This window comes from Bos taurus, chromosome 16 (assembly GCF_002263795.3).
Source record: "Bos taurus isolate L1 Dominette 01449 registration number 42190680 breed Hereford chromosome 16, ARS-UCD2.0, whole genome shotgun sequence".
Lineage (NCBI taxonomy): Eukaryota > Metazoa > Chordata > Mammalia > Artiodactyla > Bovidae > Bos > Bos taurus.
In genome coordinates this window covers 72542105-72564140 of record NC_037343.1, presented here as the reverse complement: position 1 = coordinate 72564140, position 22036 = coordinate 72542105, and the positions used below count along the sequence as shown (strand labels likewise).

Here is a 22036-nt window from a genome sequence, read left to right as displayed (position 1 = left end):
TTTCCAGGCAAGAATACCAGAGTGGGTTGCCATTCCCTTCTCCAAGGAATCTTCCTGACCCAGGGATCGAACCCCGGTCTCTTCGTCTCCTGCCCGGCAGGCAGATTCTTTACCACTGAGGCCTAGGGACAAAGCCCAGTGGGTGCATTGTATCCCCTCAATTTCCTGGGGCAGCCAAGTTATAAACATTCCCCATTTAAAAAAAATATGGAAATTCTGTATTTGGCATATTCAAGCTCTATTTTCAGATGTCCATTTGTTCCCGAAAGTAGCTGAAAAGACCTTTGCTATGTAGGCTGGTTGAGAAACTGTGGTCACCAGACTTAAAAGGCATCTACCCAGAATAATGAGATGCAAAGCAGAATTCATGCCAGAGCATGCCTTGGCTCTGCTCCAGGGCAGAGTTGATTTCACTCTGCCAAGGGCCCACAGCTGCAAGGAGGCCAGGCCCTGGGGTGAAGTACTGTATATAAGGCACAGGAGGCCAGCAGGACCCACCACGCCAGGTTCCTGAGTCCAGCTGGACTCCAGGGATGGAGTGGGAGGGTGGGTATTTGGGTTTTTTTTATTCCATGACCTCCACTACTTTATTCCCCAAAAGCAAAACAAAAGCACCACACTCAATGTGCCTCACTGACAGCCGCTTTTACAAGATCAGGAGAAAGAAATCCTCGGTTAACGGAGGAGTTATTGAGTGACTGTTACATACAGATACATATAATCCTCAAAACATAATCCTCACCCTTGAATCCTTAGACTTGTTTTAGAAGCACTGCCTAGCACAGGGCTGCATACTAGGAAGAAACTCAGTACTGGGAAATGGTAATAAAAAGGACCAACAATAACAACATGTTATGGTGTTATATCAATTACATAAGCATAATCGTCACTGTGCCAAAACACATTGCTCCCCTGGGAGGGGAGCTCCCGGGGCCAAGATCAGCAAGCACAGGGCCTTCCAGTGGAGATTCACGCCCTTGTACTGGAGACCGTCCTGGCCCATCCTACGAGTGCTAAGCCACTCAGTCAGGTCTGACTCTGTGCAATCCCATGGACCATAGCCCGCTGGGCTCCTCTGTCCATGGGATTCTCCAGGCAAGAATATTGGAGTGGGTGGCTATGCCTTGTTTCAGATGGTCTTTCCCACCCAGGGACTGAACCCATGTCTGTTAACACCTATCTGACTCTGGCCCCTGCGGGACCACCTGTCTTCACCATCTGAGCCCTGGGTGACAACCATGAGTGTGTTTCTACACAGGAGCTCGCCCTCTTCACCCCAGGGATCAGCGCCCTTCAGCCTCTCAACAGCCTCGACCACTTGGGGAAGAACAGTGGATTCCCAGGTATAGGCCTGGGAAGACACAGATTTCCCATCCTTCCGCCTCTGCATGTGTCAGCCAGGGCTGCCTACAGTCCTGCCATTCCAGCATGATCCTCAAAGTGTCGACAGCTGGCTCCACAGGCATCACCACCCGGGCACTTGTTAGGGATGTAATTCTGACCCCTCCCTGAATCTGACCTGCTGAATCAGAATCTGCATCTTAACAAGATCAGAGCTGACTTGTGTGCACCCTGAAGACCAAGAGACTCTAGTTTACAAACCTAGGCTGGGGAAGAAACAGCTCTCCTCGGCTGCCTGTCAGCGCAACGTTCTCAAGGGCCCTTGTACGAGGGAGAAGCAAGGCTGCTCAGCCGCCCTCTGCAGACCCACATGGTTGGGTGGGCTAGTGGAAAGGACTTGGGACTTGGAGTTGGAAGATCTGAGTTCCAGTTCTAGTTTTGCCACATAGGCATCACCGACTTGATGGACATGAGTTTGAGCAAGCTCTGGGAGTTGGTGATGGACAGGAAGCCTGGCGTGCTGCAGCGGATGGGGTCGCAAAGAGTCGGACATGACCTAGTGACTGAACTGAACCCACCTTTCACTCCTCTGAGCCTCAGGTTCTGCATATGGAAAAATAGGAGAAATAACAGCATCAAACTCACAAAGTTATTGCAAGGATCAGATGAGATAAAATATATGAAAGTGAAGTGGGCGTAGACATCCAAAGGGGTGTGTACTCCCACACAGAGATGTGCACACGTGATCGAGCTTGAAGCAGAAGGTAACCCTGTCTGTTGCTTCAGTAGACTCGACTGCATCCCAGGGCAGCAACAAGCAGGTCCTGGCAAACTCATCTGGGGCACAGAGGGGGAAAACCAGACACAGCTTTGGGCCTGGTAGAAACCGAGCCAGGGACAAGGCTCAAGGGTTTGAACGTCTCCTCCTCAATCTCCAGTTTTGTAAGCCAAGTCATGGGAAAAGAATCGTGGTCTTCTAATTGGACTTTAAAATCTCTTAAGCTGTAGGGAGTGGCCTTTTTGTCCCATTCACAGCCAGGCCAGGATGGGATTATGGGGAATCAAAGGATACAGATGAGAATTACAAGTCAAGCAGGGACAGGTGAGGCGGATGTGCCAAGATGGTAGAGGCCTCCTGCCAGTTCTGTAGGCTCAGGACATTGTATCCATGCTCTCCAGAGCAGAGAGGGTAGGCAGATACCCTTAGAACCCAAATTCGATAAGGCTGATTAAAGTATTAGCATTCACCTAACGTTCTCAGTTTACAATGAACAACATCAAGGTTAACAACTTGCCCTAGTGGAAATACATGGGGTAGAACCCAGGTCCCGACAATAGTCCAGGGCACAAGATACTTTCCTCAAGATGCCCTGCTCCACTGAGTCACCCAGGGGCCCCCAGAGCGATGATGGGGGGTGGTGGCGATAAGCTGGCAGGGAGGAGTTTCCTGAGGAGAGCTTTATGGAGGAAGCATCTCTGAATTGTGGCTCCAGAGAGGGGAGGGTTCCGTGTGGGATCCAACCCTCCCAGGCCCTCTTTGATGTGATAAAGGCAGGAAATCGGGAGCTGGGAGAAAGGACGGGTTGTCTGGGAGGGACAGCTACTTGGATTAGGTTAGGATTTGGGCTACGGTGGAGCAGAAGAGACAGCAGGCCCATGAGGAGGCTGCTGAGCGGTTGGAAAGTCCACAGTCACATTTAGGAGACTGCATTTGGGGGAAGCCTTGGGAAGTCTGTGCAGAAAGATACCCTCCTGCATGTGACGAAAGCAGTTTTAGTGGCTATATGACAAAGAGGGAACCACTATGGCTCAGCTGGTAAAGAACTTGCCTGCTAATGCGGGAGACAGGGGTTCGAAGATTAGCAGACACTGAGTGCCAGGCACTAGGTGAAGAAACGCAAGGAATGAAAATACATTCCTCCACATTCAGAGGAAAAATTATATATATTTTCATTATTCTACACGAAACTATGAGTGACAGCTTCTTTAAAGGACAAACAGAACAGCAGAGAAAGACAAATGAGAGGAGAGAGGGATTCTAGCTGGAAGTAGACTGAGAAGTGGGAGACAGAGTCCAAGCTGGACTTGAGGCTGGCTTGGGTTTGAAGGGAGGTGGCGAGGTAGGGGAGGGACATCCGGAGAGAGAGGACACAGACGAAGTAAACGCACAGCAGGATGTGTGACTGGGGGAGCTGCGCAGGACAACAGCAAGGAGATACAGTCTGTACGGCAGCTGGAACATGGGCTTAGAGGAGACCCCTGGGTCTGGACTTTATTCTGTACGGCAGCTGGAACATGGGCTTAGAGGAGACCCCTGGGTCTGGACTTTATTCTGTATGGCAGCTGGAACATGGGCTTAGAGGAGACCCCTGGGTCTGGACTTTATTCTGTACGGCAGCTGGAACATGGGCTTAGAGGAGACCCCTGGGTCTGGACCTTATTCTGAGGCTGCAAGGACCCATCAAAGGTTTAGAACAAGAAAGCGACAGAGATCAGAGCTAGATAACCAACAAAGTGCTGTTCTTAACCATCTGCAGGAAAGGGGAGTCCATCACCCACTTAGGTCTTTTACTTATTGCCTCTCCTCACCTCTCCCAGCAGGACGCTCTCTCTAATGTCTGACACAAAACTCATCCCTGTGATCTCGATGCTTCCTGTGCCTTGTGAATCTCTATGTCAGAGAATTTCACAGGATTCAAAGGAGACATCACTCAAGAGAAAGCAAAGGAAAATGATATTCTACCCAGAGACTCAAAGGATTAACCAAATAACTTGGACTTTATCCCAAGAACCATCCAGGAGAAGAAACATAACTCACACGAGACTATTACTTATGGGAAAAAAACAATCTTGTGCTGGAAAGGTACTCAAGAGAGAGAAGAAGGGAGAGGAGGAAAGGGGAGCGGAGAGGAAGATGAAGAAGGATGAAGACCAGAAAGAGGAAGAAGAGAAGGCAGATGAAGAAGAGGAAAGGGAGGTGTGCGAGTGAAGCTGCACCCACCCTCCTGCCAATATATCCAAGTGCTAAATCCTAATACTTGTGAATGTGACCTTATTTGGAAATAGGGTCTTGGTGTATGTAATTAACTTAAGGACCTCGAGATGTGACCATCCAGGATTTAAGGCCCCACATTCAATGACTGGTGTTTTTACAAGTGAGACAAAAGGGAGGTTCGAGATGCAGAGGCAGAAGGCAAAGGCCACACAGAGGCAGAGATGGACGTCAGGCCTCCACCAGCCAGGAACGCCAGGAGCCATCCGAAGCTGGAAAGAAGGATTGTCCCCCAGAGCCATCAGAGGGCGCAGGGCCCTGCTGACATCCTTTCGGACCTTGGGTCTCTAGAAGTTGTGAGAGAATAAATTCCTGTTGTTTTAAGTCACCCAGTGTGTGGTCATCTGTACCAGAGCCTCAGCAGGAAACTAACACACTTGGGGATCCCCCATGTGGGTGTGTGTGGGGAGATGGGGGGAGCCACAGTGTACTACCCTCGAGATGCTTCTGGTCTGATGGCATGCTTTACCCCGGGAAAGTCCAGCCAACAAGGGAAATCTGAGTCTGCCAGGCCATGCAGGATGTGTGTGAATAACCGAGAAGACACTCAAGTGGAACTTGGCGTCCAAATGCCTCTGGCAGCCTAAGGAAGTGGAGGCCAGGCTTTTCTATGGGGCAGGCCTTGGCTTTGCGGTCCAGTATGTGCCCTGGACACATGCTTCCCTCTGTCTCAATGGAGGAGGGTCTTTTGTCTCCTGAAGCCTCAGGATCATAAATAACCCATAGAAACCCAGTGGGGGGAGGTTTGTAGGCATGAATTATTTGTAACTGTCATGAAAGGCCCCTGCCTAGAAGGCCCTGCACTCAGAGTGCATGACATGCACAGTGGTTCCTATCCTCCCCGGGCTCTTTGCCTCACCTATTCATAGCCTACGAGGGATCTGGGGCTCAAGCAAATGGCCCTAAATGAGGACATTTACCCTCCATAAAGTACACATGTAGATGAACAACAGCTGACCACCACATGGCGTGTGACAGGGTTTCTGAGCTTGCAGATGACAGGTTAGACTTTAATGCAAAGGAAGAAAAAACAAACAAAAACTTCCCTAGCCAAGCAAAGCAGACCCAGCTACTGAAGAAACGAGCTGCTTGGGGTGATCCGATGCCGGAAATGGGTGCTGGATTACCCAGCTCTCTTCTCCCTGGCTGTCTCCTTTAGGACTAGTCATCAATAGGATGCATGTGTGCATGAGAGTATACACACACACACACCCCACAACAGCAACACTGCTGGCAGGCAGCCCGGCCCACGGGGAAGCCTGCAGACTTCCAGCTGAGGCTGTGAGAAGGGTGTGCATGCCCACGGGCAGACAGAGCCTGGCTCCACAGAAGGACACGGTAGTCCAGGCCCATGCGGTGACAAAGGGGCAGCGGCTTGTGCTCCGGCCCCTCCGTGGGCCCTGCACACTCGAGCAGTGGTAGAGGGGGGAGGAGGGAGCACGGAGCACAGGGGGTGTCGCCCCTGCCAGGGAGGCTGCTGCAACGGCAGCTGAGCTGGGGCTGGGGGACATGGAGTGACTGAAGGGACTGATCACAGATTCTGAGGCATTTTGTCTTTGTGACCACATAATGAGAAGCTGCCGCCAACACCAGTCAACAAGCCTTGAGCCAAACGCACCCCGTTTCAGGTTCTAACCTGAGAGGAACGTCAGGGCGGAATTATGAGGTGCTCAAACAGAAAGCCCAGGATGAAAACCCTGGTGGCTTCCCAGCTGCCCCGACACACAGTGAGACACAACAGCGAAACAAAGCCACTCTGCTGCTGGATTCATCTGGCCTTGAGGCGGAAGGATGGGAAAATTGAATTTGGCATGCCCGCTCTGCCCTGGGTTTTTCCTTCCAGCCCAGCTCACAGTTTGGGGTTCGCAAAGGCATCTGCCTCCCTGTGCGAGAGTTCAGCAGGGTGAGGACCAGGTTCCTCTCTTCAATAAATCATACTTATCTGCTCCTGAAACTCCCCAGTCATGGTATGCTTTGCCTTTATTTCTCACTCCCCATTCTTTTCCCCTCAGTTCAATCCTTGCTCCATACCCTCGCTGTCCTAGGGCAGAATAAAGCAGCTTCCACTCGGAGCAAATTTTCTGGAGTCTTCCCAAGTCAAGTGAAAAATCAAACAGAGGATGTCAGAGAAAGCGGCACGCCTCAGACCTCACCCCCACCCCGAGCCTTATATAATCATTTCATCATCTCGCTTATGAAATCAAGATAAATCAAATTCCTGTGGCTAAATTCCTCCAAGTGCTTGAGAACGGGACTTTAGGGAAGGAAAGGTTGGCGATGTACTGCATGGCCTGCTGCTAGCTAGAGCTCTGAGTGGTGTACTTTGTCGGGAGTCTCGGTATTGTTTTAACTGAGATATAATTGACACACGCCATTCTATTAGCTTCAGGTGTGCAGTATGATGATCCAGTATTTGGATCACTGCAAAACGGTCACCACCGTAAGTCCATTTAACATCAGTCACCAAGGATTTTAGTTATTTTATGCCATTTCCTAACTTTGCATGCCTTTTCTTCTTTTTCCATGTCCTTTTCCCACCCTCCATCATCTACTGTAGAATTTGACTTGGGCCCTCTCCCTGGGACCTGCTTCATTTCTCTGAGCATCCAGTTGGTTCGAGTGCAAGGTTAGATGCACTATTACACCTCACCAACAGGAGGCGCCAAATATATGATGTGCTCCAGCGGAAGGAGTGCAGGCTTTTCCCTGAGACAATACAACCAAGTGTCCTCTTTTAAAAATTCATACCCTGTGAACCAGAAGCTATTTTCATGTCTGGCTTAAGTGTTTGTAAGGAGCGTGCTGGGAAATGCAGCAAAATGCAGGAGCTGTCTGCAAATAGATCTCCAAGGAAAAAGGCACCATCCTTGGCATCCTTGCTGCTGGTAGCAAGGGAGTTTTTAAAAACAAAATCTACCACAGAAAATATGCAGGCTCTTGCTACTATAGGCAGCTCAGGGACAGTCAGGTGGATGTAAAAGCCTGGAAAGTAAAAGGTTTGAGGAATTTCTGGGTCCCTGCAACACTGCTGGGTACAGAAGAGATAGCAAGCTCACGCTCCCCAAAGAGAGCATCATTTCCTAGTCCATGGAGTGAGTGAAAGTGAGTGTTAGTTGCTCAGTTGAGTCCAGCTCTTTGCGACCTGACCCCATGGGGTGTGTAGCCCTCCAGGCTCCTCTGTCCATGGAATTCTCCAGGCAAGAATACTGGAGTAGGTAACCATTTCCTTCTCTGGGGCTCTTCCTGACCCAGGAATCAAACCTTGGTCTTCTGCACTGCAGGCAGATTCTTTACTGTCTGAGCCACCAAGGAGGCCTGTCCTAGTCCATGTCGATCCAATTCTTTATGGGGTCTCTAGATACCTCCAAAAAGGTGGAGTAGACTGTAAGTCTGGGACAAACTCCCTTTTGACATCTTCAAGAAGCCTCCTCATAGGTAAAACCAGGTGGGGAAAGGGCAAGGAAAAAAAAAAAACTTGTGGAGTTAGGAGACTGGCTAGTGCCTCCCTCAGTAGACCCTCTGCTCTCGAGTCTTACTGATTCAATTCACCGTTTTCCTGTTATCCGTGCAAGAACACCTTCCTGATTAAGTATCAGCCACTGAACCAGTCATCTCTGAGCCCTGTCCGTGAGGTGTGAAACTGAGCAGGACCCTGTGGGGCTCCTGAGTGTGGAAGCCTTCCTGTGTCCCCCAGTTCTTATTTGTAGGGAATAGACTCCTACCTCCATGACCTTCCCTGAGTCCCAAAGGGCAGATTCAAACAGTTGCTAATCAGGGACAAGAAGGACACAGAGACAACGGAGGAAGAGTCAAGAAACAATTTTGGTACGGGGAGGGAGGAGGGAGGGGGTTTCGGGATGGGGAACACGTGTATACCTGTGGCGGATTCATGTTGATGTATGGCAAAACCAATACAATATTGTAAAGTAATTAACCTCCAATTAAAATAAATAAATTTAAATTAAAAAAAAAAAGAAACGATAGTGCAACCTTGCGGCGGCAATCTGACTCCTCCTCAAGGATACGCAGAACAGTATCTTTGACCGCTTTACAGAAGACCCCAAATGGAAGATGTAGCATTCTTCATTCCAGAGAAAGCCAATCAACACCAGATTAAAAGGAAAATAGAGAAGCTCATTAAGAGATCACCTGAGGCCAGATTAAAGGCATGAAGACCCTACACACACCATGATCTTATCAGCAACCCCACCCTTGAACCCTTGCTATCTAAGTCCTCACCAAATCCTCTTGGTTGCAACACATAGTTTTGGGGCACAAGCCCACTGTGTCCCACTTTGCCTGGCACAGAAATAAAAGTGTTCTTTCCTATTTCACCCAAAATTCTGTCCCTGAGATTTGACTCAACAAACCGTGGAAAATTCTTAAAGAGATGGGAATACCGGACCACCTTACCTGCCTCCTGAGAAATCTGTATGCAGGTCAAGGAGCAAAAGTTAGAACTGGACGTGGAACAACAGACTGGTTCCAAATCAGGAAAGGAGTACATCAAGGCTGTATATTGTCACCCCGCTTATTTAACTTATATGCAGATGCACAGCACATCATGAGAAATGCTGGACTGGATGAAGCACAAGCTGGAATCAAGGTTGCCAGGAGAAATATCAATAACCTCAGATATGCAGATGACACCACCCTTATGGCAGAGAGTGAAGAGGAACTAAAGAGCCTCTTGATGAAAGTGAAAGAGGAGACTGAAAAAGCTGGCTTAAAACTCAACATTCAGAAAACTAAGATCATGGCATCTGGTCCCATCACTTCATGACAAATGGGAAAATAGTGGAAACAGAGACAGACTTTATTTTTCTGGGCTCCAAAATCACTGAGGACAGTGACTGCAGCCATGAAATTAAAAGTCACTTGCTCCTTGGAAGAAAAGCTATGACAAATATAGACAGCATATTAAAAAGCAGAGACATTACTTTGCGACAGGGGTCTGTTTACTCACAGCTATGGTTTTTCCAGTAGTCACGTATGGATGTGAGAGTTAGACCATAAAGAAAGCTGAGCACTGAAGAATAGATGCTTTTGAACTGCGGTGTTGGAGAAGATTCTTGAGAGTCCCTTGGACTGCAAGGAGATCCAACCAGCCCATCCTAAAGGAAATCAGTGCTGAATATTCACTGGGAGCACTGATGCTGAAGCTGAAGCTCCAATACTTTGGCCACCTGATGCAAAGAACAAAGAACTGACTCTTTGGAAAAGCTCCTGATGCTGGGAAAGATTGAAGGCTGGAGGAGAAGGGGAGGACAGAGGATGAGATGGTTGGATGGATCACCAACTCAATGGACATGAGTTTGAGCAAGCTCCGGGAGTTGGTGATGGACAGGGAAGCCTGGCATGCCGCAGTCCATGGGGTCACAAAGAGATGGACATGACAGAGTGACTGAACTGAACTGAGATTTGATTCAGCATTGGTGCACAGAGGTCAAGATTTTGGCATCAGGCATAGGGAAAAGAGAGAGTCAGATGACTATCCCTTAGGCTATGGTGTGGGATTTATGGGCAGAGCTTCTGAGGTATAAAGAAAGGGAGGTGTCTCTATGGATGCCATCTTACAGTCAAGGTTTCAAAAATCTAAACACTAACAAGAGAAAGGCATGTGCCCAATAAGTTGATGGATTTGTAGGTTAATTTGTTGGTTGTCTGGTTGGTCAGCTAATCTGTTCATTCACTCACTCATTCACTTAGTTTTAAATGTTTACCATTTTTTCCTGGTGGCTCAGATGGTAAAGCATCTGCCTACAATGTGGGAAGTCCCGGGTTCAATCCCTGGGTCAGGAAGATCCTCTGGAGAAGGAAATGGCAACCCACTCCAGTATTCTTGCCTGGAAAATCCCATGGATGGAGGAGCCTGGTAGGCTACAGTCCATGAGGTCGCAAAGAGTTGGACACAACTGAGTGACTTCACTTCTTCACTTGTACCAAGCTCTAAGAGAATTGATCAGGACAGAGGTGAGTTAGTCAGACAAGGCCCAGCCCTTAAGGAGCTTCTAGAAAGGCCCACAGCTTAGAGTTACTTGGAAGTATAATGAGAGATATCAGTGAGGTGACCAGTGCTTATTGGGATCAAAAGGACAGGGGGCCTCACCAATACCAGAGAGACTGAAGAGAAGACATATGGAGTCCAAGCCCACTGGTGGATTCACCTGAGAAGTTTAAGTTAAGTAAGGGCAGGACAGACCATTAAGTGACCCTGGTAGCAAGTAAATTACAACCAACAAAGTTTGCTGTGAGAAGCATCAAAACTGGATTGCTCCATGCCACACATCACAGTAACAACCATCTGCATGGACATCTGGGCTGGGGTAGACTTGTGTGTGAGCTCCTGATGCAGGCGTCCCAAGGGGTTGAACTAACATTTGTTTCCATAATCTAACATCTTAGAAGGTAGTTAGCATTCTGACAGGCAGCCTAGTTTGAAATCCTGACTCTCCAGTTATAGGGGAACAGGGGCTAGAATAAAGACCTCCATGACTCACTGGCAGATTTTATAAGGATGAGCTCATAGCCAAAGAGACAATTTTAAAGAGTAGGAGGAGCATTTAAATGGGAACTAGGAAGCACAGACATGTGACAGATGAGGTAGGAACATGAAACTTGACCGAGCCAATAAAATAACCAGAAAGTCACTTGCAAGGAAGGCATCAGAAGTCAAGGAGACAATATGTCTCAGCAGCCTCCTAATAGCACATGTGTGTGCTCAGTAGGGTCTACTCTTTGTGACTCCACCGAATACAGCCTGCCAGGCTCCTTTGTCCATGGGATTATACCAGCAAGAATGTGCTGTCAAATGCTCTTTGACAATGTAAGGCTGGCTGCCCTTTAGAAATCAAATGGACTACAGGGCACTTGTAGGGAGTGAGGGAAAGCTGAGTTTAGGAGGATGTTCAGAAAGCAGGGAGACTGCCAGCAATCTCTGCTCAGGATTCACTGAGGACCCAGCAAGCAGCCCCCCACCCCCCCAACACCGCTGAGTGTCTTTGGCTTCTTGATGTTTCACAGACAAGACTCATCTACTCTGCAGGTCACTGACCACTGGAGCCACAAGAGAGATTAAAGATTGTCTAGTTCCCGTTTCCCAAAGATGCTCTGCAAAACGCTCACTCTGGCAGATGTTAGTAGGTGTATTAAAATAGATAACAGATACTAATTGGTACAATTCAGAAAGTGTTCAGGGGCCAAATGAATGTGAGAAATATTGGGCTACACATCTGAGGCTTCACGATGCCAACCTGCTCACCTGGGGATGAGCCCCTAGTCTGGGACTCTTTAGCACCACCCTAGTTATTATCATTAATTACCACATACTTCTAAGAAAATATTAGGAAGGTACATTAATCTCCAAAGGATTGTATTGGCATGTCAGTCCTCTGCAGTAGCCAGATCCTTTCTAACTCCTAGTAAACACGCTGTGTCACTGACATGATGTTGATAAGGGTTAAGATGAATTACAACGCCCCTCCAGCCCCACCTCCCCCACACCGAGCTCTTCCAGTTCCTCCCTCCATTCTGTCCTGGGAGGACATCGGATCTGTGATGAGCCCAGCAGCGCCATTCTTTCCCAAACCTCCCTGACGAATCACCTGGTCCTCTGGTACAACTTGAGGGGCCCAGGGACAGACCTTGGAATCATCTGTCTGGGAGATTTCTACCTGTTCAAATTTAGCCCCTATTCCCCTTTTAAAACTTTCAGCACCTGATAGGATCCCTGCATTTCCAGAAAAGCTAAGCTCACCAATAACAATGATGATAGCAACACATAACGTTGAGAACAGGTCAAAGCACCCTGCTAAGGTATGATCACTGCTTCTATGTTAACAGTGAATGAACTGGGATCCAGAGAAGTTAGGTAACGGGCCCAGGGTCACAAAGGAGAGTCAGGATTTGAAAAGAACTTTTTACTCTAGAGTCTATATGTAGCCACCACTACTTACTGCCCCCATATGAGTGTTCAGTTCAGTTGTTCAGTTGCTCAGTCGCTCAGTCATGTCCAACTCTTTGCGACCCCATGAACCACAGCATGCCAGGCCTCCCTGTCCATCACCAACTCCTGGAGTTCACCCAAATCCATGTCCACTGAGTTGGTGATGCCATCCAACCATCTCATCCTCTGTCGTCCCCTTCTCCTCCTGCCCTCAATCTTTCCCAGCATCAGGGTCTTTTCAAATGAGCGAAACATTACAGCCACTGCTCTCCTTTGCTCTGCAGCCCCCATGCCTACAGATAATGGGAGGGAATTCACCTGACTGTGTACCTACCACCTGTAAGGGCCTGTGCCTTCCACCTGACCATCCTGCCACAGCCACCCTGTGGGGCAGACAGGATGAACCCACAGAAGAAGAATAGCTGTACTTACTCAAATTCCTCCCTCACTGCTCCCGCCTTCCCAGCTAACAAGTGGCTGAGTCCAGGTATGAGGCTCTAGCTTTAAACCTCATACTTCTTCCAGAACTTTATTGCGTCCTTGGAAATGGCTGCAGATTTATACATAATGAAGCATGGGGTCCTGTCATTATCTCTCACCTTTGTGATCATATGCTTGGGGGTGGGGCACTAGGGAGGATCCCTGAAAATCCACAGAAGGCCTCACAGGTCCCTAAACATCACTCCTGATCCTCTTGAAGAGAAAAGGGACTTGATTTTGATTTATATTTTGTTGTCCTGAAAGAATTATGGTCTTATCACTCACACCCATCTCTTTCCTTCCCCACCCTTAATTTCAACACCCCGATTTTAAAATGATCTTTATAGCTTGACAGTTTAATAGATGATTTTCATTCCACAGAAGCCCTCACTGTGGAAGAATGACAAGGAAAATATGGGCTGTGTAGAGATCATTTTAAAAACTTAGTGATGCAGTGAGGAAGGGGATGTATTTCCAAGCACCTGGCTCTGCAGTCTGTCTTCGCCTCTTACCAACCTTCCATGAGAAATTGTTTGGGGAGGAAACTGCAAGGCTTTCCAATGCCAGCTACAGCCAAAGCTCTCTTCAAGCCTCCAAGCTTTGATCTCCTCTTCTCCAGAATATTAATAAAATGCCCTTTGGTTAAAGTGGGCTAGAAATGTACTTATAGTATTCATCACAATTCACTATGGCAACCTCCGTTTTAGAAAACAGGCGTTAGGAGGCTCCTGCTTTGAAACCACCAGTAACTATTGTCCTAGGTCCCTCCCAAACTCACTAGGTTGAGACCTTATCAAGCCAAGGGAAAAAAAAAATCTATCCTGGAACAAATTACTATATGCAAACATGATGCAAAACATACTCAAAAGCACAACAATCTTGGCTTTAAAAATAAAGCCTCCCACACAGAAAATGAGCACCACCCTACTAATAACCTACATGCCAATTATCCCATGCGCTAACGGCTGTTAATTACCCAACTGCTTGTCTGCATATGTCAGTTACTTGTGGTCCATTTCTACTACTGTCCAACAATGAGCAGGAGGACCGATCTCCTAGCTCCTGGGAGGTGAGAGCTCCCCTCCGGTCACAAGGAGAGTAGAGCCCAGGTGAAACATCGACTCAAGAAGGGGTCTGGTTATAAAGAGTGGGGCAAAGGGTGAACCCAGAACTTCTCTCCTTGGCTCTGCAGAACTTCTCAGACTGAAGGTGGAGGGAGAGAATGGGTGGTGGGGAAGAGAAGGTTCTAGTGAGTAGTTCCTACAGGTGTCACCTGTGTGTGTTTTGTTTTAGTGTATGTGATCTTCCCATTAAACCTAGTTAGGAGGGACTTCTATTAGACCCTTTTTACAGATGAGAAAACTGAGGCTTAGGCTATTTTAGTAACTTGCACAAGGGCACACAGCTAGTCAGGAGTCACACCAGGGTTCAAACCCAGGTCCTTAACTCTTCTTAGTTACTAACACTGGCCAGGCTGACCTGCTGGTCCATGCCTCCCTGGCACACCCAGCAACGGCATGGTTGTCACTTTGGGGGGAAACCTTCTCAAGTTCCACAACCTGAGATATGACTGTGATTTACTGTACAATTTTTGGAGTGTGCTGGAGAACAACAAAGGCCATGAGAGGTGTTTCAGAGACAAACTGGGAGAAGGCAATGGCACCCCACTCCAGTACTCTTGCTTGGAAAATCCCGTGGATGGAGGAGCCTGGTAGGCTGCAGACCATGGGGTTGCTAAAGAGTCGGACACGACTGAGCGACTTCCCTTTCACTTTTCCCTTTCATGCATTGGAGAAGGAAATGGCAACCCACTCCAGTGTTCTTGCCTGGAGAATCCCAGGGATGGGGGAACCTGATGGGCTGCCGTCTATGGGGTCACACAGAGTCGGACACGACTGAAGCCACTTAGCAGCAGCAGAGACAAACTGTGCCACCTCTGAAGGAAAGTTATGACCAACCTAGATAGCATATTAAAAAGCAGAGACATTACTTTGCCAACAAAGGTCCATCTAGTCAAGGCTATGGTTTTTCCTGTGGTCATGTATGGATGTGAGAGTTGGACTGTGAAGAAGGCTGAGCGCCGAAGAACTGATGCTTTTGAACTGTGATGTTGGAGAAGACTCTTGAGAGTCCCTTGGACTGCAAGGAGATCCAACCAATCCATTCTGAAGGACATCAGCCCTGGGTGTTCTTTGGAAGGACTGATGCTAAAGCTGAGACTCCAGTACTTTGGCCACCTCAGGTGAAGAGTTGACTCATTGGAAAAGACTCTGATGCTGGGAGGGATTGGAGGCAGGAGGAGAAGGGGACGACAGAGGATGAGATGGCTGGATGGCATCACTGACTTGATGGACGTGAGTCTGAGTGAACTCCGGGAGTTGGTGATGGACAGGGAGGCCTGGCGTGCTGCGATTCATGAGGTCACAAAGAGTCGGACACAACTGAGTGACTGAACTGAAGTGTGCCACCTCTGAAAAGTCAACAGATTGAGAGAAAGCAGAGGCCGCAGGAGAATGCTCACGTGGAAAAGCTGAGCGCCACACGTAACCAGGGCCCCACCACAGGATGTGAGCTGCTTACCAGGGAGCAGGGCACGTGCGTAGTTTGCAATCTGCCGCTTACAAGCCAGGTGACCTTGGAAACGTGATTCTGTTCTCCGTGGGGCCCTAGTCTATTCCCTTGAGAAGTGGTGTTGGTACTGGGATATGAAGGCTGTTCTGAAGATTTAATAAGCTGACATAAAACATATACTGACACTGTGACTAACTGGAGTTGGTAACAATGTTACTATTAATAGTGTGCAAAGCTCCAGCTGCCGGTAGGAAGATGTCCGGAGAGCCTGATACCCTAGAAAGCCAAGGGTCTGGGATGGGGACCTTTTATCCCCTTTTTATCGTGGACGACAATATGCCACCTCCCTCAGAAGAAAGGAGGAAGCTGTGCTTTCCTCTTGACAAGACACAGATGCCCTGGTGACTGACTCAACAGGTCAGAACAACTTCAGCTTTCTCTCCATGAATGGAACTGGCCAAAAGACTGGGTGAGGACCAACCCCACCAGTGACCAAAGCAAAGGGACAAGGAGGCCAGAGCAGCTGGCCCCTCGGCTGCAAGAGGTGCAGAGATCCCGGGGGTAATATCCACCCCACAGAACATGCTGCAGAGAGAGTGCCCTGATGTTCTGGAGAATGAGTACCCTCTACACACAAAGGTAGAAGCATAAAACAAGAAATAAGAGTGTCCAGTGGACACAACAAATAATAGTAACTCACAACTTAATTGAGTATGTACTATGTTCCAAACTCTGTGTGTGGGAGCTTTGCAGTATTATCTTACTTAATCCTCACAATAATCCTACAAGGAGACCTTTCCATAAGCCCCATTTTACAGACGGGGAAGGCAGCATTTAGGGCTTTCAGAAGCACAAAGTGGCACAGCAAGAAGCAGACTGAGGTCTCACTGGGCTCAGAGCCCACAGACAAGGAAAACCCAAGGTCAACAAAACGCTGGACTGGCCTTCAGGTTCTGCCCCCTTCATCACTGCCTATGACTCCTTCCTGAGTTGGATCCCAAGAGCAGTGCCAAAGGCTGAGGGTGCTCATACACATGGACTCAGGGGTGAGAGGGTGAGGCTTGGGATACAGAGGCCAGGGTCAGCCATGAAGCTGTGAGAGGCAGAGAGACACCTGGCCAGTGAGTCGTTTCTGGCTCCAGTTCTTCCCTTACTCATCCAGCTCTGTGAACTTTCTATACAATGTCACATTTGTGAAATGAGGGTGGTGGGGAAATGGAGGAGAGACTGGATAGGGTTCTTGCCGTGCGCTGGAGGGCGTCCACAAGACCAAACAACTCCCCAAACCCATGTCAAAGGCACCGTGTTCTCAGGCATCTTTGCAGAATAACACACTCGATTTTGCCAAGATAGAAACAGCCACAAGCATACACTTCACTTGGCCAGAAAAAAAATAGCTACAAGAATGATTCACGCATGTAATGTTCTCATCTTCTATGCCCTATGTAACTAGGAATTAATTCTCAGAAGGACACAATGAGAGACTACAATGGATATACCAAAATGACAAGCCTCTTTTTTTTTTTTTTCCCCAAGAAAAAGAATGGCTATCTCTTTATAGAAAAGAACTCACTAAAATTCTCTCAGATCCATACCAGATTTATAGGCATTTCAGATTGGAAGGATATTTGAAGGTCAACTGATCTGACTCTCCATCGGATGACTAAGTCTCTTCCACAGTGTTTCTGAGGGGGTCTCCAGAGGATGCCTAAACACCTTCAGGACAAGAAACCGGATACCTACTGCTTTCATTGAGCAGCTCTGATCTTCTCCGAGGTCTCGCTCATACTGTCTACAGCTTTGGTTCTTCCTCTGTGCCCCGTGGCCATACAGACCATGCCAACTTCTTCTCCAAACAGCCTTTCAGAAACACGGCCCCCTGAGCCTCCTCTTCTGCAGAGCTGTCGATCATTCTGCACTTACAAAAACAATCTGACCACTGACATGCTGTTGTTTTGGTTGTCGTCCTTGTTTTTCTAAGATAGATTTATTTGATCCACAATTATTCCAAGATGATTAGTCCTCCAAATAACCCAAACTGTACATTTTTTCCATCCTATATTACCAGCAACACTGAAAGCTGATTATAATCAACTTGCTTTCATAAAAGAAGGAATCAATCAAATAACAGACTTTAAGAGAATCCACTTAGCTAAAAGTATCAGCAGCAGGCATTCCATGTTCACAGATAAACAAGGAGGAACTGTGAATGCACATTTCTCCCCCACTGCCCATTCCCCATTGGAATTTAAATGACCAGTTTTCCAATCACGGGGCCATAAAAATCATCAATCATCTTAGCCACAGCCTCACATTTTATGATGTAGATGCTGAGACCCAGAGCTCCCATCTCTTTCTCCATGCCATCCCCAGATGTTTTTTAAATTCCCTGTTCTAGATTAGGCACTGGGATACCAAGCCCCTGCCCTCCCAGATCTCTGAGCAGAGACTCACAGGGCAATGCAAGTCAAGGAATTTAAAACAAGTGGAAGCACACTGGTGCAATAGCCCAGTGACAAGTGTTTGGAACTTTGTACAAAAAACCTGGAAGGCAAAAGGCTGTTTCCTTTCTTGTGCCTTGACTCAAACTTCCCTTTGTTTAGCAAACTGATCCTTTAAGACTCAGCTCAGGTCTCATCACCCACCCCCAATACTTTCTCTCTGACTCCTTTAGCTGCCTTCCTCCTTTATGAGCTCATAACACCTTGTACAAATCACATTCAGGGTACTTAGCATCATGTATCGCATTTATCCCTCCTGTGTGCATCTTCTCCATTAGACTTGAGGTTCCTGAAGCTAATGGCAACCTACTCCAGTGTGCTCGCCTGGAAAATCCCATGGACAGAGGAGGCTGGCAGGCTACAGTCCATGGGGTCGCAGAGAGTCAAGTATGACTGAACGACTTCACTTTTTTTTTTTTTTTTCCTTTTCTTTTCATGAAGCTAGGGAGCTGAGTGTTAATTCAGTTTTATACATCTAGTCTAGTTCAGTTGGCATGTATGGGATTTATGAACAAATAAATATTTCAGCATACCCTTAAGATATGAGCATTAAAAAGCAGAGACATTACTTTGCTGACAAAGGTCCATCTAGTGATAGCTATGGTTTTTTCTGTGGTCATGTATGGATGTGAGAGTTGGACTATAAAGAAAGCCGAGTGCCAAAGAATTGATGCTTTTGAACTGTGGTGTTGGAGAAGACTCTGGAGAGTCCCTTGGACTGCAAGGAGATGCAACCAGTCCATCCTAAAGGAAATCAATCCTGAATATTCACTGGAAGGACTGATGCTGAAGCTGAAACTCCAATAGTTTGGCCACCTGATGCGAAGAACTGACTCTGGTGCTGAGAAAGACTCTGATGCTGGGAAAGATTGAGGGCAGGAGGAGAAGGGGATGACAGAGGATGAGATGGTCGGATGGCATCACCAACTCAATGGACATGAATTTGAGCAAGCTCTGGGAGTTGGTGATGGAGGGAAGCCTGGCATGCTGCAGTCCATGGGGTTGCAAAGAGTTGGACACAACTGTATGACTGAACTGAAGGGTTTGAGAGAAAAGAATTCCAGGCCAGGAAGCCCATGCAGAGACATGGTGCTCTGAAGGGGTGCGGCATGTTTACAGAACCATATGGGTCATTTTCCTGGTGAGAGTGGTGGGTGCGGGAAGAATGACTGGGGTTGGGGCTTAGGGGTTAGGTTTGGGCCAGATGTGGAAAGCCATATAAACCGTGCGGGAGTGAGCGGACATCATGCTGTGGTTAGAGTGGGGCAGAAAGTCTTTACAGAGGGGAATGACGTCATCCCAATGGTCACATGAGTGGCCAAGGAGGAAGCACTGCATTGAGGAGACGCACAAGGCGTGAGTGTGTTACTGCTTGGTCCAGGATGGAGGAGATGCTGTATCAGGGGTGCTGTGGTCCAAGAGCTCAGGGAAATTCCTGGGGAGGAGAGCAGTGTGGACTGAGGTTTGAGGGTACAGGTAGAAGCAACGGGATGTGATGAGTAAACGGAGGCATGGGAGGCAGGGAAGAAGCATCGAGGACGATGGCAGCGTTTTCCAACCTGGAGCCCCAGGGCGACACAGACAATAGAGACAGGGACCATGAGAAGAGGAGCAGTTTGAGGGGTGGGGGGAGATCACGAGGTCGTTTCTGGAAAGATTCCTAAGACAGTCCTCCTGGATGAAGTCTATAGGTGGAGAGCTACCTGCTTGACCAAAGGAGATAAATGAAATGCAAGAACATCGGTCATGAAAACCCAAGTACAAGACACATTGTCTAATCCTTGCAGAGACAGATGGAGCAATTCTGATGATTTGAGGGTGAAAGTAACAAGTTCAGATGAGAGATCTTCTGGTTCTTAAAACCACAAATCATCTCTCAGTCAGTTAAACTGACATCTGTATATAAAATAATCTCCAGAGAATCAAATCCCGTCTCTTATTTTCTGGACTCCACTGACTCACTTTCCTATCTTTTTAAAAAAAAAAATATTATTACCAGCTGGCTAACAGCCTCACACCATTTAGTGTGCTCTAATCAGCAGGGAGAATTAAGTTGACATTAATTAAGTGATCCCACTCAACCATTTTATTGACTAACAACCTCATTTTTTTTTAAAAACTCATCTTTTCAAAATGCTAGAAGGTGAGGACTTTACTGAGGAAAAGCCCACAGACACACTCAGAAGCAAACCCTTCTGCACCAAAATCAATCCATCTTTTACTCAAGTAACGTCCTTTTCTCTCTCGTTTTATAGCAAAAGCCCCACAGAGCAAGCAACAAGCAGAACCTCTCGAGAGTCAGCTACTCCATTTCAATGAACAGCGGAAGGACTTCCTCAGCCCCCATGGTTATCCTAAGAGCGCCAAGACTGCTCTTGGGAGAAAAGAGACGGAAACTGCACACTCACCCGCTTCCTCAAGTTGTAGGTGAGAATGAGGTTCCGGGAGAAGGAGTGGGAGAAGGCTGTGTAGAATTCCAGCACTTTCTGCAGGGCGTCCCGCTTGATCACATGGAGGTCACAGTAGGTCAAGGCCCTCACATTGGCACAGGACTGGGCAAGGGTGGCTTCCTTCCAGAACACGTCTCCAAACACGTCTCCTTTCCCTGAGGAGAGAAGGCGGTGATGAGCAAAGTGCCCGCCAGAGGAGTCTGGCCGTCAGCGCCAGCTTTCCACCGTCTCCCAGGACTGCTGTGCATTCGGCATTCTAAGGCTTGGGCTCAGAAAAGGCCAGACTGGTTTTAATTTGGACCTTAATGACACGCAACTTCAGAAAACTAAAAAGACCATAGGATACATGTCAAAGTTCAGCCAATAACTTGGGGATCACTTGTGACCTCCCGAACATCCTACGTGAAACTGGAACCGCACGTTATTCTTTGTCAACCCTGGTTTTCCAAAACACTGACCATAATCTGTAATGATGTTACTTGCCTGTCTCCCAGCGTGAGCTCTCCTGTGTCCCATCCCTCCACTAACACAGTATCTGGCAACACAGTAGGAGTTCTCACAATGTCTACTGGCAAAAGAGAAGGAAGGTAAACTGTAGGTCTACATTAGTGTGACTGAGAGGCACACCCTCGGCTGCAATGCGGAGGGCGTGTACTCTTCATCAGGAGCTGAAAAACAGGAGGTGTCTCCCCTGATTAGCATGACCTATGTGGACGAAATCAGGCAAGAGTGAAGCTCCTCTTCCTCCAAACTCTGTCCACCACCCTGAGGTTTATATGCGCGGTGCCTCATCCTCACTCTCTCTCTCCCCCATCCCTCCTTCCATGGCCCTCACCTTGCCAGATGCCCTCCTGGTGGTATAAAAATATGGGCCCTATATAAGCGGCATCTTGAGGATCCTCTTATGCCTAGCATTCCACAAGACTATATTTAATTTTTTGTTTTTTGTTTTTTTAATTTAAATTTATTTTAATTGGAGGCTAATTACTTTACAATATTGTATTGGTTCCGCCACACATCAACATGAATCCGCCACGGGTGTACACGTGTTCCCCATCCTGAACCCCCCTCCCACCTCCCTCCCCATATCATCCCTCCGGGTCATCCCAGTGCACCAGCCCCAAGCATCCTGTATCAAACCTGGACTGGCGATTCATTTCTTATATGATATTATACATGTTTCCATGACATTCCCCCAAATCATCCCACCCTCTCCCTCTCTCACAGAGTCCAAAAAACTGTTCTGTACATCTGTGTCTCTTTTGCTATCTCACATACAGGGTTATCGTTACCATCTTTCAAAATTCCATATATATGCATTAGTATACTGGAAACAGTGTCAGACTTTATTTTTTGGGGCTCCAAAATTACTGCAGATGGTGACTGCAGCCATGAAATTAAAAGACGCTTACTCCTTGGAAGGAAAGTTATGACAAACCTAGATAGAATATTCAAAAGCAGAGACATTATTTTGCCAACAAAGGTCCATCTAGCCAAGGCTATGGTTTTTCCAGTGGTCATGTATGGATGTGAGAGTTGGATGTGAAGAAGGCTGAGCGCCGAAGAATTGATGCTTTTGAACTGTGGTGTTGGAGAAGACTCTTGAGAGTCCCTTGGACTGCAAGGAGACCCAACCAGTCCATTCTGAAGGAGATCAGCCCTGGGATTTCTTTGGAGGGAATGATTTTGAAGCTGA

At 47.7% G+C, this 22036-nt stretch overlaps 1 protein-coding gene across 2 annotated transcripts in view; it reads right to left on the bottom strand.

Moving 5' to 3' along the window:
• The window catches only part of KCNH1 (potassium voltage-gated channel subfamily H member 1), a 441293-nt gene that overhangs the window by 82981 nt on the left and 336276 nt on the right, over nt 1-22036 (bottom strand). For both annotated transcript variants that reach the window (NM_174372.2, XM_024976030.2), the window contains 1 exon segment: nt 20299-20495. In NM_174372.2, coding sequence (NP_776797.1) covers nt 20299-20495 — 197 coding nt within the window.